Consider the following 15,424-nt stretch of genomic DNA (forward strand, 5'->3'; position numbering starts at 1 on the left):
CGCAGCGGCAGCAGGAGGCCCCATTAGCTAAAGTGGTGCTTCAGGTTAAGAACAGTTTCAGGTTAAGAATGGACCTCCGGAACGAATTAAGTACTTAACCCGAGGTACCACTGTATAGTGTGTATACAGCCCAAGAGCTGAATTCTATCCATGTTTACTTAGAAGTAAGTTCCAAAGTTTAATGGCACTTATACCCAAGTATGTGTGGTGTGGGACTGTCCCAGCTTCTGCCAACCTAGCAGTTCGAAAGCACGCCAGTCCAAGTAGATAAATAGGTACCACTGTGGCAGGAAGGTAAATGGTGTTTCTGTGCACTCTGGCTTCCGTCACGGTGTTCCGTTGCACCAGAAGTGGTTTAGTCATGCTGCCTGTGGACAAATGCTGGCTCCCTCATCCTGAAAATCGAGTTGAGCGCTGCAACCCCATAGTTGCCTTTGACTGGACTTAACGGTCCGGGGTCCTTTACCTTTTTTTATACCTAGGATTGCAGCCTGTGGCTCCTTTGTGTTGGTTACAATGATGAGATTGTGGTACATCCATTTCCCTGGCAGTAAGCCCCACTGTACTCAGCGGGATTTGCAGCAGAATCCTAACCATGTCTACTGAGAAGTAACAGGTAGGTAGCTGTGTTGGTCTGCTGTAGTTGAAGCAAAATAAAAAAAAATCCTTCCAGTAGCACCTTAGAGACCAACACATAACTGAAGAAGTGTGCATGCACACGAAAGCTCATATCAATAACAAACTTAGTTGCTCTCTAAGGTGCTACTGGAAGGAATTTTTTTACTGAGAAGTTAGTTATGCTGAATTCAATGCGACTTACTCCCAGGTAAGCAGGGTTAAGATTGCAACATTACCGCTGAGGAGATAGTTATATAATCATACTTTAGCTACAGGCCAAACACACAGCTACTCAATACATCTGTGTGTATGCTATTGTTGTGTGCATTCAGACAATTTCATGACCCATGTCTGAGAACATGTTACATACTGGAGAACATATTGTAATTCCTAGACTGTTGCCATCTTCTTCCATTCCTGTTGTCTCAAAACATGAAAGAGAGGCATCAGAAATTTTACTCAGTTTATTGCTTTTTTTGCTATGAAGCCTGAGAGATAGTGACTGAGGGAATCGGGGCAGATTGCCAGGTTTAGATTCAGCTAAAAAGCATTGTGATGGAATCAATATGTCTATATAAATGGATACACTTGTGCAATTTAATAAGTGGGAGGGGGAAAAAGAATAATACTGTAGTAAAATATTCTATCTACAGGGAGTTTCTGATGTGTGGGAACCTTCAAACTTGAGATCCTCCCACCTTCCAAGCTATACAGACTTGGACCCTTCCAACTCTTTTATTTCATTATTGTACACTGTGGTTGGTTCTATATATTGCAAGCAGGTCATAAATATACAAGTTTTGTCTCGCTGTGTAACTCGTTAATTTCCACACATTTCCTTTTCTTTCAGTCGGGAATGTTCATTGCTATTCCATTACTTGCTGCTCACACTAGTGATCAGAGAATTATGGGATGTATCTAGGTTGCATTTTGTGTCCCTTCTCTCAATCATAAAGTCCTTTGCCCTCCACTGTTTGCCATTCTGGACACATGCAGAGGTATATATGTACTTCTGCATGTGTGCCTGGCTGCTTTCTCAGGAGGCTGGACTAGATGGGTCATTGGCCTGATCCAGGACGCTCTTCTTATGTTCTTATTCCACCATGCATGATGCCAATATCTAATGTTGCTGGACATACAGGGCAATAGTGGGACTTACAGCTGAGCTGCTTCCATTCTGTAGCATCTGTCATTAAGGATGAAAATAGTAGGATCATCTCCACCCCCATCATTCAGCCCAGACACTGAGATCCAGCGCTGAAGGCCTTCTGGCGGTTCCCTTGCTGTGAGAAGCCAAGTTACAGGGAACCAGGCAGAGGGCCTTCTCGGTAGTGGCACCTGCCCTATGGAACACTCTTCCATCAGATGTCAAGGAAATAAGCAGCTATCCTATTTTTAAAAGACATCTGAAGGCAGCCCTGTTTAGGGAAGTTTTTAATATTTAATGCTGTATTGTTTTTAACACTCGATTGGGAGCCGCCTAGAGTGGCTGGAGAAACTCAACCAGAGGGGCGGGGTATAAATAAATGAAATAATAATAATAATAATAATAATAATAATAATAATAATAATAATAATAATAATAATTTCCTGAAATGGTTGTGACCTGTCTTGTTTCCTGTTTCCAAAGATGTGCTTGGGAATAATCTTTTTAAATTTGAATTTTGTATTGTGCACATATGAAATTCTCTTAGACTAAATCAGTCTGTGGCTCCATTTAAGTAGACAGCATTCCAAGCTCACAAGCAAAGGTCACTTTCTCACACCTGCTACCTGATCCGTTAGCTGGAGAACTGCATCTGCTGGGACCTTGGCTATGCAAAATGCATGCTCTCCACTGAGCTGCTGTGTCTGCATGTGGAGCAGGGTGGAGCAGCTGGTGGTCTTGCCTTGCAGTAGAAGTAGGAATAAAGGGTGTTTTGATCCTTTCCAGATCCCTGGTTCAAAATGCAAAGCCAAGCCATTGTGCTTAGCAAAAACTGATAGCTTCTTTGTAAAACATGCTTAGAATTCAACGTAACACCTGGCTGAACCCCTGGTTTAAAATAAGTGCATATCAAAACTCCCATAGCATTTAAGACATAATGAAGAGCAGAACTAGGCGAGAGAGAGCGCCTGACAATGGCCTGTGGTCAATGAAAAGTCCCTCTACATCTGTATATCATTGTAAATGCCACATCTCACGGTGCAGATTACAGTGTTTCCCTTCTCTCTTCTGCAGCTATTTCTCAACATCAAAGCTCTACACAAATATTGAAAACAGATCTGCTATCTTTGGTTGTTTTTTCTCATGCCACAATATATCTACATCAAGGTCACAAAACACAAACTTGGAACGGACGAGAAGTTTAGAGAACATTCAAGGAAGAGACGACAACAAGCAGGAAATAAAAAAGGGTATTATGTTGACTAGCAGTCTAAACTTTTAGAAAGCAGACTCTTATAGTGGAGCCTCTTAATACCATTGTTTCTATAGTTTTTTGCATTGGAAAGTCTAATCAGAATACACACAGGTTGATTTTCGTAGCTAAGCTTATTTGTTGTACATCTGCAAACCTTGGGGTTCCTTGGATCATACTGATACCTCTCCTCTTGTTCTCAGTGGCCCTATTTTTGCTGTATTCCTGTTGGCACTCAACATCTGAGCTTGCTACTAGAGGGAGTGATATTGTTAGAAGGGGCCTTACAAAACCTAGTCTAACATTATGTAATGTCAGAATCTTGTATTTTAAGCTACATTGTCATCTTACGATTTTGCCAAGGACACCCCAGGATGACTCCAACAGCTCAGTCCTACATGTATTTATTCAGCTGCAAGTCCCATTGTGTTTAATAAGTCATAAAAAGGTAAAGGCAAAGGGACCCCTGACCATTAGTCCAGTCATGGCCGACTCTGGGGTTGCGGTGCTCATCTCGCTTTATTGGCCGAGGGAGCCGACGTACAGCTTCTGGGTCATGTGGCCAGCATGACTAAGCCGCTTCTGGCAAACCAGAGCAGAGCACGGAAACGCCGTTTACCTTCCCGCCAGAGCGGTACCTATTTATCTACTTGCACTTTGACGTGCTTTTGAACTGCTAGGTTGGCAGGAGCAGGGACCGAGCAACAGGAGCTCACCCCGTCGCGGGGATTGGAACTGCCGACCTTCTGAACGGCAAGTCCTAGGCTCTGTGGTTTAACCCACAGCGCCACCCGCGTCCCTTTAATAAGTCATAAGTACTCCTAATTAAGTGAGTATGGGGTTGCAATGTTTTGCTTCATTGCTCAAACTTTCTGGAAAAGAAAATCAACTTCTTTCAATTTGTGCTCTCCGTGCTCCACAATTCTCCATCCCCCCAAACATTTTAATGAAATGGACTCTCAAAATTGAGAAGTATAATTAATTTTATCCTCCCACACATGAATTTACCTGCATATTGTCGGCCAGGTAATGGAGGACTTCAACCTGTTCTTCATTGTGAGGTGTTACACGAAAAACCTTATCCCTAAGGAAAAAGGCAGAAGTAAATCATTTGTACCAGAAAAGGTCATTTGTAATTTCAAGAATGTGAAAGTCAAGTATATTAAATATCCTTACCCATGAAATTTGTGAACTGAAGCTTCTGGGGAAGCAGAGGCAACAGCTACAAGAAGCAACAAGACCCACATATTTGCTGCCATTTGAGATAATGGGGGAGTCAATTATTCTCTCACTTGCTTTTATAATCAACTGTTCCTTATCTTTGACAGGCTAAACCGTAAACCCAGCCCACATGTTCCCTGATTGATCACTCTCTTGGCCTCGTCTTGTTTACAGACTACTTATCTTCTATGTGTAGTATGGGCTCACCTGTGAAAATAGAAAATAAAATCTCATGGGTTGCTAAGGTATTAAAAGATTGGAGCTGGTAAACAGTTTTATTTCCATTCATGGTGGATTACTTCACATTCTTCCCACTTTTAGTGACTCAAGTAGGAATTAATACGAAATTGTGACTTGACCACTGGTAGTTGTCATGCACTGGTTGGACGCAGAGGAACCGTGGAAGGAACCATCTGGGGGACCACCAAGAGGAGTGGTGATGGGACGCCAATGAGTGGTCACAGGAAGAAGTGGGAGAAGACTGAAAAGAAGAGGTATCAGAAGCTGAGGAGGTAACAGGGCTTACTGAGCTGGGAGAGTCTGTGGCAGAGAGAAGTCCAGAATCAGAGGAAGAAGCTGAAGCTGGAGAGAAGGAGAGAGGCTAAGAGGCAGAGATGAGTTGGTTGTGGGCGACCTCCCCTCATGCTGCAATAAGCTCCCTGTTATGTAGTGTAGTTTCACCCTGGGCCAACAGGGGGATACTGTATATAGTTTTCACTCAGGTCTGTAGATAGTTTTCACTCAGGTCCGCGTCCGTTATTTTAGGCGGGAACCCTGAGCTGTTATGGTTACAATGTTGACAGCCGGCTGACTATAAATACAGGCCGGCTGAGCTGTTCGCTGTCAGTTTATTTCCAGCTTACCAGAATAAAAGAGCTACTTGAAGAAATCGCTGTGCCGGCTGCTATGTCAACCCACAACTTAACACTCCCCTCCCCCTTTGTCTCCTAGAACTAGAAGAAAGCATAAAAAAGGTGGAGGAGAGATTGGTGATGTGCAGAAGCAGTCTCTGATTGCTTGGGGGGGGGGACGACACCTGGAAAGGTGGGGGCCTGCAGTCTCAGCAACTGCTTCATAGAAGCAAGACCTACCGGAGATGAGTTGCTGTGTTCCATTAGGCCTGAAATTCATGAGCAAAACGTATCTTTGCTAATAAAGAGTTAACTTCAATTTGCATGGTGTGGTTTACCTCTGGCACGCTTCTGACAGTAGTACCCCTGCAAACTTACAGGCTTCTTACCATTTCTCTCACATGTGCGTTCTGTTCTCCTTTCCCAGCTTATGCTAACCATCGTTTACTGTGTCATACGGATCGGCAAACTATGATTTGTGCTTTTAGAAAACAGGATTTGATGTGTGCTTGCAAACTATGGTTTGAAATTTAAAGTCGGTCACAGCTTGCCAATTCAGACAGCATTGTTTGACATTGTGTCTTAAGCCATTGTGGCTGCTAGGTGGGACATTTTTATGAATCAAAAAGTTATAAAAGACAGTTTCAGTGAGTCATATGCAAAAACATGCAACCTGGCCTTTTTCATCTTTATGGATAGAGTATCATAGAGATGTGGAACATGATTCTTCTTCCTGGTTGGCTTGGACCTTGAGTAGGAGTTTAAAACAGAAATAAATAAAAAGAATGGTTGATACAAATTAAACAACTTCAAGGACTGCATCCTACAGCGTGTGAGTGGCATTCCGCATGCACAATAGGACTTCCATGTTGCCTCCTTTCTCCATGCCCCTAAAATATGCTCCATAGGGTGCCCAGCCCTCCAGAGCTGATTTTGAGGGTACATGGGGGCTTAGAAGATCTGTTCAAAAAACTCACTTCTGCAGTCATGAAGAAATATGATTGGCCAGTAGTGTCCAGCTACCTGAAGCTCTGATTAAAAAATGCAGCCAGTAGCTTCTTAAATGGTAACATTAAACACAAAATCCTTATCATTTGATAGTCACCTTGCCCAAATACACCTGAACTCAGTTTACAATTAATTTGACCTAATTCTGTAGCACAGCAGACATTTTCCTGGATGTCTCTTGCTTGGAGTCAGGTCTGCTATGTCTGGTGCCTGCAGGAGCTATCACAAGCTGCCAAAATAGCAGCCTTAAGCCTTAATAACTTTCAAACTGAAGATGGTGAAATCCACAAAATTTCAGTACAGTTGTAGCAGCCTCACAAACATGGCAAAGACAATAATGCAGAGTGATCAAGCTCAGGACTTGCCATAAATAAATGATCAAAGGGACTAATCAAACAAATTGTAGATGCCATCATTTCCCGTTGAGCGGCAGGAAGATATTCAGATATAGAAGTCGGACAGATTTCCCTTCAGCATGGGGTTCTTGGTGTTTTTTTCAAGCAGTTGGAGACCATTTCTGAAGCGCAGCCTATAATGCATCATCAGCCAAGGTACTTCCGAGCTGCCAAGGTACATAGAATATTGACATTTTTTTATGAAAGCCACCTTTCCATCAAATATTAGGAGGGAAACGCGTGGTGACATAGAATTCCATTGAAGTGGCTCATTCTGTATCCAAGGAATGGTGGAGATTTGTCTCATTATCTCACAAAGTAGCTCTAAACTGGGGGTGAGCAGACTTCACGTTTGTGGGATCTCCTTTTTTAGATAGAACTCCAGGGCCTGCTAACTCGGGGAGGCAGTGACCTTGTGCTGAGATATCGATGCCATCCAACAAACAAACAAACAAACAAACAAACAAACAAACAAACAAACAAATTGCACACTGTATCCTTTGAGCTGGGATGTAGGTCTGTACATACAAATCTATAGACTGGGGAGTTTAAGAGTGGCAGTCTTGCTTTGTCTACAGTGGTACCTTGGGTTAAGAACTTAATTTGTTCTGGAGGTCCGTTCTTAACCTGAAACTGTTCTTAACCTGAAGCCCCACTTTAGCTAATGGGGCCGCCTGCTGCCACCGTGCGATTTCTGTTCTCGTCCTGAAGCAAAGTTCTTAACCCAAGATACTATTTCTGGGTTAGCGGAGTCTGTAACCTGAAGCGTCTGTAACCCGAAGTACCACTGTATTGTGCTTTCTTTAACTTAACAAGGCTGCTCAAGGCCAGCCATGTCATCAGACAGAGTGAGGCAACCACCTCAGGTGGCAGATATTGGGGGGCAGTCAGTAGCTCCCCAATAGCTCCTCCTGGGCCCCTTGGCTATTCCCCTTTGCAGAAGAACAGAGGTGCTGTGCCATGTGGCCAGTTGCCTCAGGAGTAGTGGAGGACATTAACCTGTTACCAGTGTTGAAGAAAAAGTTGAAGTAACTACCAGTCCTGTCAGCTTCTTTATGGGCCTGTGTATTTGCCATCTTCCTCAAGTTGATGAGGCTCATTTGACATCAACATGAAACTGAGCCTTCAGTATCATTGGCCCACTGCTCATCCAATAGAGATTCAGCAGGAACCTTCTGTACTAAATTTTGAGCATTTGCTGGAAACCTTTCTCTGATGCCAGGCTTATTCAGACCATTAAGGAAAGCATTTTCATTATTTATTTTGTGTGCGCGCTTCCTATTGCATTATAATTGTTGTCAATGGCTCTGATGTCTTTTAAAAATGAATTTGCAGCAAACATTTTTTAAATGTTTTAAATGTTTTAAATGTTTTAAATGTTTAAATGTTTTAAATGTTTTAAAGTAAGTAAGTAAGTAAGTAAGTAAGTAAATAAATGTAAAGCTTGCCCTTTCAACTCAGGCAGCAAAATATATTGGGTCAGCCTTGTGCCTGCTCATCACTCAGGCAACAGATAATTGGGGTGTTTGTGTCGGGAAACAGCCTGGCTGGTGTTTCCTCATTCCCTGAGTCAGCTGCATGGTGGCTCTTGCCTCTACAGTGGTGCCTCGCAAGACGAAAATAATCCGTTCCGCGAGACTCTTCGTCTAACGGTTTTTTCGTCTTGCGAAGCAACCCTATTAGCGGATAAGCGGATTAGCGCTATTAGCGGTTTAGCGGTTTAGCGGCTATTAAAGGCTTAGCAGATTAGCGGCTAAAAGGCTATTAGCGGCTTAGAAAAAAGGGGGGGAGCGAAAAAAATCGCAAGACTTGCAAGACGTTTTCGTCTTGCGAAGCAAGCCCACAGGGAAATTCGTCTTGCAAAGCGCATTGAAAAACAGAAAACCCTTTCGTCTAGCGGGTTTTTCGTCTTGCGAGGCATTCGTCTTGCGGGGCACCACTGTACTCCCCTGCACAGCTGCAGATTTGGATGGGAGAGAGGCAGGCATGAGGTAAGGCACACAGCAGGGGCTGTTTGCAGTGGAGGACAAGGGAGCAACAAATAATTGCATGTGCTGCACCTTTGTCTTTGTGCCAAGTGCCTTTGCTAATGGCTTAAACACGCTAAGCTCTGCTGAAGTTTGCAGAAGCAGAGAGACGCCTGCAGGGCATGGGATGGGACTTCCTGAGATGTGCCGTAACACAAACTAGATTATGCCTTTGCCCTCCAGTTCTTTGATCTTCATTCTTTTGATGCAAATCAGTACTAACTGTGGTTTTATCACATCAGAATTGCAAGTCGTGAAAGGCAGTTGTCTTACTTTAACTGAAAAGCTGAACCTTGTGTAAATTGTCTCAATACCAGCTGTTAGGTCTCTTGGTTGACCAGCCAGCAGCAAGTCTATCTCTACAGTGGTACCTCGGGTTACAGACGCTTCAGGTTACAGACTCCGCTAACCCAGAAATAGTACCTCGGGTTAAGAACTTTGCTTCAGGATGAGAACAGAAATTGCACAGTGGCAGTGGGAGGCTCCATTAACTAAAGTGGTACCTCAGTTAAGAACAGTTTCAGGTTAAGAACGGACCTCCAGAACAAATTAAGTTCTTAACCCGAGGTACCACTGTATATCCATAATCTTGGCTTCCCTTCCAATGGATTCTTGTTAAAGGAGAATGACGATGATTGCCCAGCTTTTTCCCTGACGGGCTCAAGGTGGCTTATAGATAAATTTAAAGTGTACTTATTCCAGCTGCAGGCCATGAAAGAGCCCTGTTTTGTTAATTTATATCATTACCTACCCAGGTTTAAGTAGGTGATTTGAGTCCCTGCTGTTGGTCTTGTATGTGGCAGCTATTTCTCAGGCTTATTCTCTGGAATCCAACTCTGATTCCCCCTTGTTGTTGTTTAGTTATTTAGTCATGTCCGACTCTTCGTGACCCCATGGACCAGAGCACGCCAGGCATTCCTGTCTTCCACTGCTTCCCGCAGTTTGGTCAAACTCATGATGGTAGCTTCGACAACACTGTCCAACCATCTCGTCCTCTGTTGTTCCCTTCTCCTTGTGCCCTCCATCTTTCCCAACATGAGAGTCTTTTTCAGGGAGTGTTCTCTACTCATGAGGTGGCCAAAGTACTGGAGCCTCAGCTTCACGATCTGTCCTTCCAGTGAGCACTCAGGGCTGATTTCCTTAAGAATGGATAGGTTTGATCTTCTTGCAGTCCATGGGACTCTCAAGAGTCTCCTCCAGCACCATAATTCAAAAGCATCAATTCTTTGACGATCAGCCTTTTTTATGTTCCAGCTCTCACTTCTTACTTATTCCTCCTTACCCACAGCTATCATGGCAGGCCCAGAAAATACCACTGAACATTGATGGGGCAGACATTGAAATGCTTTCAGTGGGGGCTAGTGCTCATTGGCATTAGTGGGCCAGCAGTAGGGGGAGGCAGAGCAGGTGGAGGGGAGAAGGACTTTGTGTTGGCCGCAAGGCTTTTTCCACTCACCTTGCCTCACCCTCAACCTAGGAGCCTTTCCCCAGACCATGACTTTAGGAACAACACAAGCAGCTGGGAAGAAAGAGTTCACAGATATATATTTTAAATAATTTTATAACTTGTGTCTCTTTGGTTCTCTCTTTGATCCTTTTACATGACTTTGTGTGTATTGTGAAATTTTATGCAATATGACTTCCCATTATTTTTATTGATTTCTTTGCTGGTAATTAATAAGAGTGAATGTCTGTTTAATGATTATTTGCTGATATTTATTTATTTTTATTGTGTACTATTATATTCTGATGGATTATTGGGTATTGCTTTATTTGATATAAGTTGTTTATTTTAATTTTTTAAAAAATTGTGACCTTTTTTTTGCCACTCCATTTTCATAAAGTGACTGCTTAATTGCTTGGTTGTATGCTTTCTTAGATGAGAACTTTACATGCCCAATTTAGCAAGCAGATCACACAACTGTGAATGGTGAGAAGCCAGTCCAGGAAACTTGTTCAAATATTGGAGTACCATCCCCATGCTAATTTAGATTAATAATTGCAAGGAGAACATTTAATTTTCACCTCTCCAAGGTCAGCCTGCTGAGGAATTGCAAAATTCCCTAAGTGCATTCAGGATACTTAAGGATGTGTAAAGGTGAATAGGCAGACATTAATAGCATAAACAAAAATGGGAATTAGGGGAGAACTCTGTGATGCTTTCGAGGCAGCCAACAGACAATATGCATAACAGTTAGGAGTGACTAAGTTTTGCCTGTTGTCAGGATCTCTCAGAAAGAAGTCTGGGCATAGTCAAATAGGAATGTCTTTGTCAAGGAAACTCGGGATCATCATAGATGGCCACTCAGGAAATGTTTTAACTTTAGAACAGCCAACATCCATCATCCCAGGATAGATACAGAATGTGAAGCAGACAGATGGAGGCAGCTGTTCTGGAGGAGAGGTTTGTTGTTACTTTTCGCCATCTGGAATTTGTCAGGCAGTGTTATTGGTTGGTTCAAGCATTATCTGTCTCCATTAAAACTTTCTCCACTTTTCATGCAATGCTGATATACATGTCAAATGGCCCTTGTTCTGCTATTTGAAAATTATACCTGGTCGGCAACCAATTTTTAGCAGGGAGGGGTTTGTGGGAGGGGGAATTCAGATCAGACTCATTTGCTTCTAGTTGCTTATCTCTAATATAGATATGAAGGATTACTAGAATACTTAGGTTCTCCTTCACGGGGCCTATAACTTAGGGGTGTGACACCACTTAATGGTTGCATGCTTTAATCCTCAGCATTTCCAGGTAGAGTTGGGGAAGACCTTGGAGAGCTTCTGCCAGTCTGTGTACATAATACTGTGCTTGATGAACCAATGACTCTGTGTGTGGTAGCTTCTGACATAGCTGATGTAACTCTCAGTAAGTGAGGCTGGAATAGATTGATTTCCATTCCACCAAAGCATGCAACTCAATTGTGGTATCCAGAATGAACATAACAAAAGAAACACAAGAAGAACACTGCTGAATCAGATGAAAGGCCCATCCAGTCTTAGCATTCTGTTTTCACAATGGGAAGCCCACAATGCAATAGCACTCTGGACTTGTGCTCCCTATTATGATCTGCTAATCTTTATTTTGTGTTTAGGAACGAACCAGAGATGGGTTTGGCTAAGGCGAAGGGTGCTGAGAAATGGCCCTCCTGCCTTGACTTTATGCATAATTTTGCCACTGATTTCTCTATGGTTGACCCTCTTACCGGTAAGGCTGTAAGGATCCAGGACATTAATTTGACTCACCTAAAAGCTCAGTTGTGATAATGGTACTAAGGTAAAATGACTGGCAAACGAAAGGTCACCAGGTGCAGTTTTCTGAATCTAAAAGCCCCTGCATCAAGCCCTGGAGACTAGCCCAGAGCTTCCTTGCCACTGTCTGGCCCAGTGCATCCCAATAAGCACAGTGCCACCACTACTGGGAGGATGCCACTGCCCCCCACTCCTCTCACAAGCCACCACTGAGTGACAGCTTTGTGATGATATAGTGCTGTGTTGTTCCTCTTTAATACTATCATTTACTACTTCTGTGGATGGATATATCATTGGCCCATTATGTTGGCATCAAGCCTACTATTGAAATGGAAGGGTTAACAAATTAAGAGCTGAGTTGTGTGGAGTTTGATTAGAGATAGTATTTTCTGCGTTTTTTCATTGGGGAGCCTGGGAATAGTCAAAGGTGGACATGTAATATTCTGTACTTGCAAAATTTAATTAATGTTGGCTGTGACTGCGGAGCAGTTCAACAGCTTCTGGGAAAGAAACTAGATAAATAGTGTGTAACAATAAGGGAACAGATTCTAAGAAACCACAAGGACAGAGGCATAGCTGTCAATGTTTCCATTTCTTAAGGGAAATTCCCTTATTCTGAATAGGATTCCTCACAAGAAAAGGGAAAAGTTGACAGCTATGGACAGAGGTGGGGTGGGCATATTACACATTTCTTCTTTCTCTCTTTCCCTGGATATACAATAAGTCTAAAATTACCTCTGAATAAAAACAAGAAGACTTTTTATGACTGAGAAATGCTGTGCAAAATGCTGTTAAAACATTTGGTGCAATGCATTTCCATGTTGCTACTCACTACCTCTAGTTTGTCCATGAGAAATAAATTACATATATGCATTATATATTTACAACCCTGCTAATCCTACCCAAATCCCAACTGTTGCCTTTGCGCGTCTGTTTAATTTAAAGCCATCTAGAGGTCTGTTTATCTTTAGAATAACTCTTCTCCAACGGTGCAAGACTGATATTCGGGGTGCTTCCAGAGTGCTGTTGTTTTTGGGTGCAATTCAACCTCATACTGGCAAATCCAGGTTGTGCAATTAAATCTGACTTTTTGCAATAGGAAAAGTGATGGGAAAATGCACTGGGGAGTGTGGCCTAACATTTGCTAGATGCAATGTCATCTAACATCTCTGTACACAATTAAAAATGGATGCTCAATAAATAGCCAGTGCTATTCACCTCACCACAAACTATGTTCAAACAAATCAGAATGGGAGCTCAATAAACAGGTCATCTGGAAACCTAGACTCTTGGTGAGGAGACTAAATCAGGAGAGCTAGTGAAGTGGGAGTAGTAGAGGTTGGCAGAAATCCAGCCTCCTGAATGTACTACGATCTGGGCCCACTGATGGTCTACCCACACTTCAACTATTACTAGAGGTGGGTGGATGACAAGCATCCATGGCAATGGGAATTGGCAGCAGGTCATTTTGGAGTGGTGATGCATGAGAATTTGGTCAGCCATTTCCTCTTCTCATGGCAAAGTGGTCTTTGAATTAACCCAGTTGATGGCCAGGCAGCTAGACAGTAGTCTTAGTAGGTGTGGGAAACCCAGGTTGAAACCTGTGCTGCACACCGTTGGGCTTTGGGAAGTCACTCTCTCTCCATTGGGTTGTTGAGAAGCTAAAGCAATATTCTGAACTCCTTGGAGGAAGAGCAAGTTACTAATTAATCAATGCACAGACATCAGGTAGTTCAGGTTGCCATGTTCTCCATGCTCTGCTCCTGCGCCTTCACCGGTAGCCTGACACACAGACAGGGAGCAGTGAAGCTTTCCATGTCCGGAAAAATGTTACCTGCTCACATTTCCTTCTGTCTGGCTCCTATTAAAGGTGCAGAAGCAGACCAGGGTGGGGGGTGGGGAGGAAGCTAGGAACTGTCTGAGTACAAAAATTCAATGATTACTGGGCAGCTGAAGACTATGCTATGGTATCCTGCTTCTTCTGCAAGACCAAATCTTCCTACCAACTGAATGTAAGGCATATTAGTTAGAAGCAAGCTGGAATTATTATTATTATTAATTATTATTATTTATACTGCCCTTCATCTGAAGATCACAGGGCAGTTTACAGTATAAAAACACAAAAATACATACAAAAATAACAAACAAAACCAATAACTGCTCCACGGTTTGAAAGGCCATTGATTGTTTAATAAGCCAAAGGCTTGGGAGAATGCCCCAGGCACTGTTAGAGCACGCTCTGTTGCTGCTTTCATGTGACAGCCCTTTAGATACATATCTACTCTCAGTTTCCTCTTATCTAGGCTAAACCACAAACATGTATTTGTGCAGCTGATTATCCCTGCCTAAGTGCGGAACCTTACATTTGCCTCTATTGAAATTCATTTTGTTTGTTGGGGCCCAGTTCTCCAATCTGATAAGGTCATCTTGAATCCCAATTCTGCCTAGATACCCCTCCCAGTTTGGTGTCATCTTTCATGACTGCAAATTTCATCTTTCATGACCACAAATTTCATGACCGTCCCCTAAATTCCTTTATCCAAGGTGTTTATAAAGATGTTGAACAACAAAGACAGAACCTTGCAACACATATTGAGCACTCATTGGGTTCAGTCAGTCAACCAGCCACAAATCCACTTAACAGTTTTAGTTTGGCAAAGGTTGGGAGTTTGTCTCATCTTCCTAACATGCTCCTGTCAACAAAATTCTAATTGTAGGCATTAGGCTTATAAAGGTTCCCCACATAGCAGTAATGAGCGTTTTGCTCAGAGCAGAGAAATGGAAGATTGCTCTTTCTAAGGATGAAATTTCTTCATCTGGTCCACAGTAAATTACAGTTCTGTTGTTCTTTTCATGCATTGGCCTTCGTGGGTGATGTAAATCATGAAAGTTCCCTTCTTCTCTATCTGTTGTTTGTGATCAGTCGGCATGATAACGTTTAAAGCGAGAGGGATACCTTCAACTCCGGATGCTTTTAACATGTGGTGGATGACCTTTTGTTGGAAGAAATTCTCTAGCTAGATCAAGCATTGAATCAGCCAGTGTCAGGGGCTGCTGGCGAGGGAGTTTTCTACCAGCTTTAAAGTGTTACCTGGTGAAGTGAAAGAATGGGCACAATCCACAAGAAACTTTTCTTGTCCAAGGCTTGAAATTCCATTGAAAAGGATGGGAGCTGATCAAGAAATGATCAAGGCTTGCACAGATGACGTTCTACCAGGAACATTGGGCACAAACAATTCCCCAGGATTTATTCCATAAATAATCAAGTATCTGCACTGAAAAGAATAGAACTCTGTATTTGATGTGCTATTACATGTTATTTATTTGTACAGTCAAACCTCGGTTCTCAAACGGCTCCATTTTTGAACATTTCAGCTCTTGAATGCTGAAAACCCGGAAGTAAATGCTCTGGTTTTTTTAATGTTTTTTGGAAGTCAAATGTCTGGTGTGGCTTCCACTTGAGTGCAAGAAGCAGCCAATCAGAAGCCATGCCTCAGTTGCTGAACGTTTTGGAAGTCAAACGGTCTTCCGGAATGGATTACTTTTGACAACCGAGGTTTGACTGTATAGCCATAGGATGGAACAGAAGTAAATACGAAAAGGAGTTAACGCGCCATCATTTCTGAAGAATAGCTATATCAAGAATAAAAACAGGA

The 15,424-nt window shown here is 42.7% G+C and overlaps 1 protein-coding gene across 1 annotated transcript in view; it reads right to left on the reverse strand.

The window, feature by feature from the left end:
* LOC309533210 (carboxypeptidase B-like) overlaps positions 1 to 4,347 on the reverse strand; it is a 28,986-nt gene extending 24,639 nt beyond the window's left edge. Inside the window, exons 1-2 of the mRNA XM_082224473.1 lie at positions 4,194 to 4,347; positions 4,026 to 4,101 (exon numbers count right to left, since the gene is read on the reverse strand). Of these exons, the coding sequence (XP_082080599.1) occupies positions 4,026 to 4,101; positions 4,194 to 4,276 (159 nt within the window). The 5' untranslated portion in view covers positions 4,277 to 4,347. The remainder of the gene's footprint in view (positions 1 to 4,025; positions 4,102 to 4,193) is intronic.
* Positions 4,348 to 15,424: the final 11,077 nt, after the last annotated feature.

Source organism: Podarcis vaucheri, assembly GCF_965113315.1.
Source record: "Podarcis vaucheri genome assembly, chromosome: 5".
Taxonomy (NCBI): domain Eukaryota; kingdom Metazoa; phylum Chordata; class Lepidosauria; order Squamata; family Lacertidae; genus Podarcis; species Podarcis vaucheri.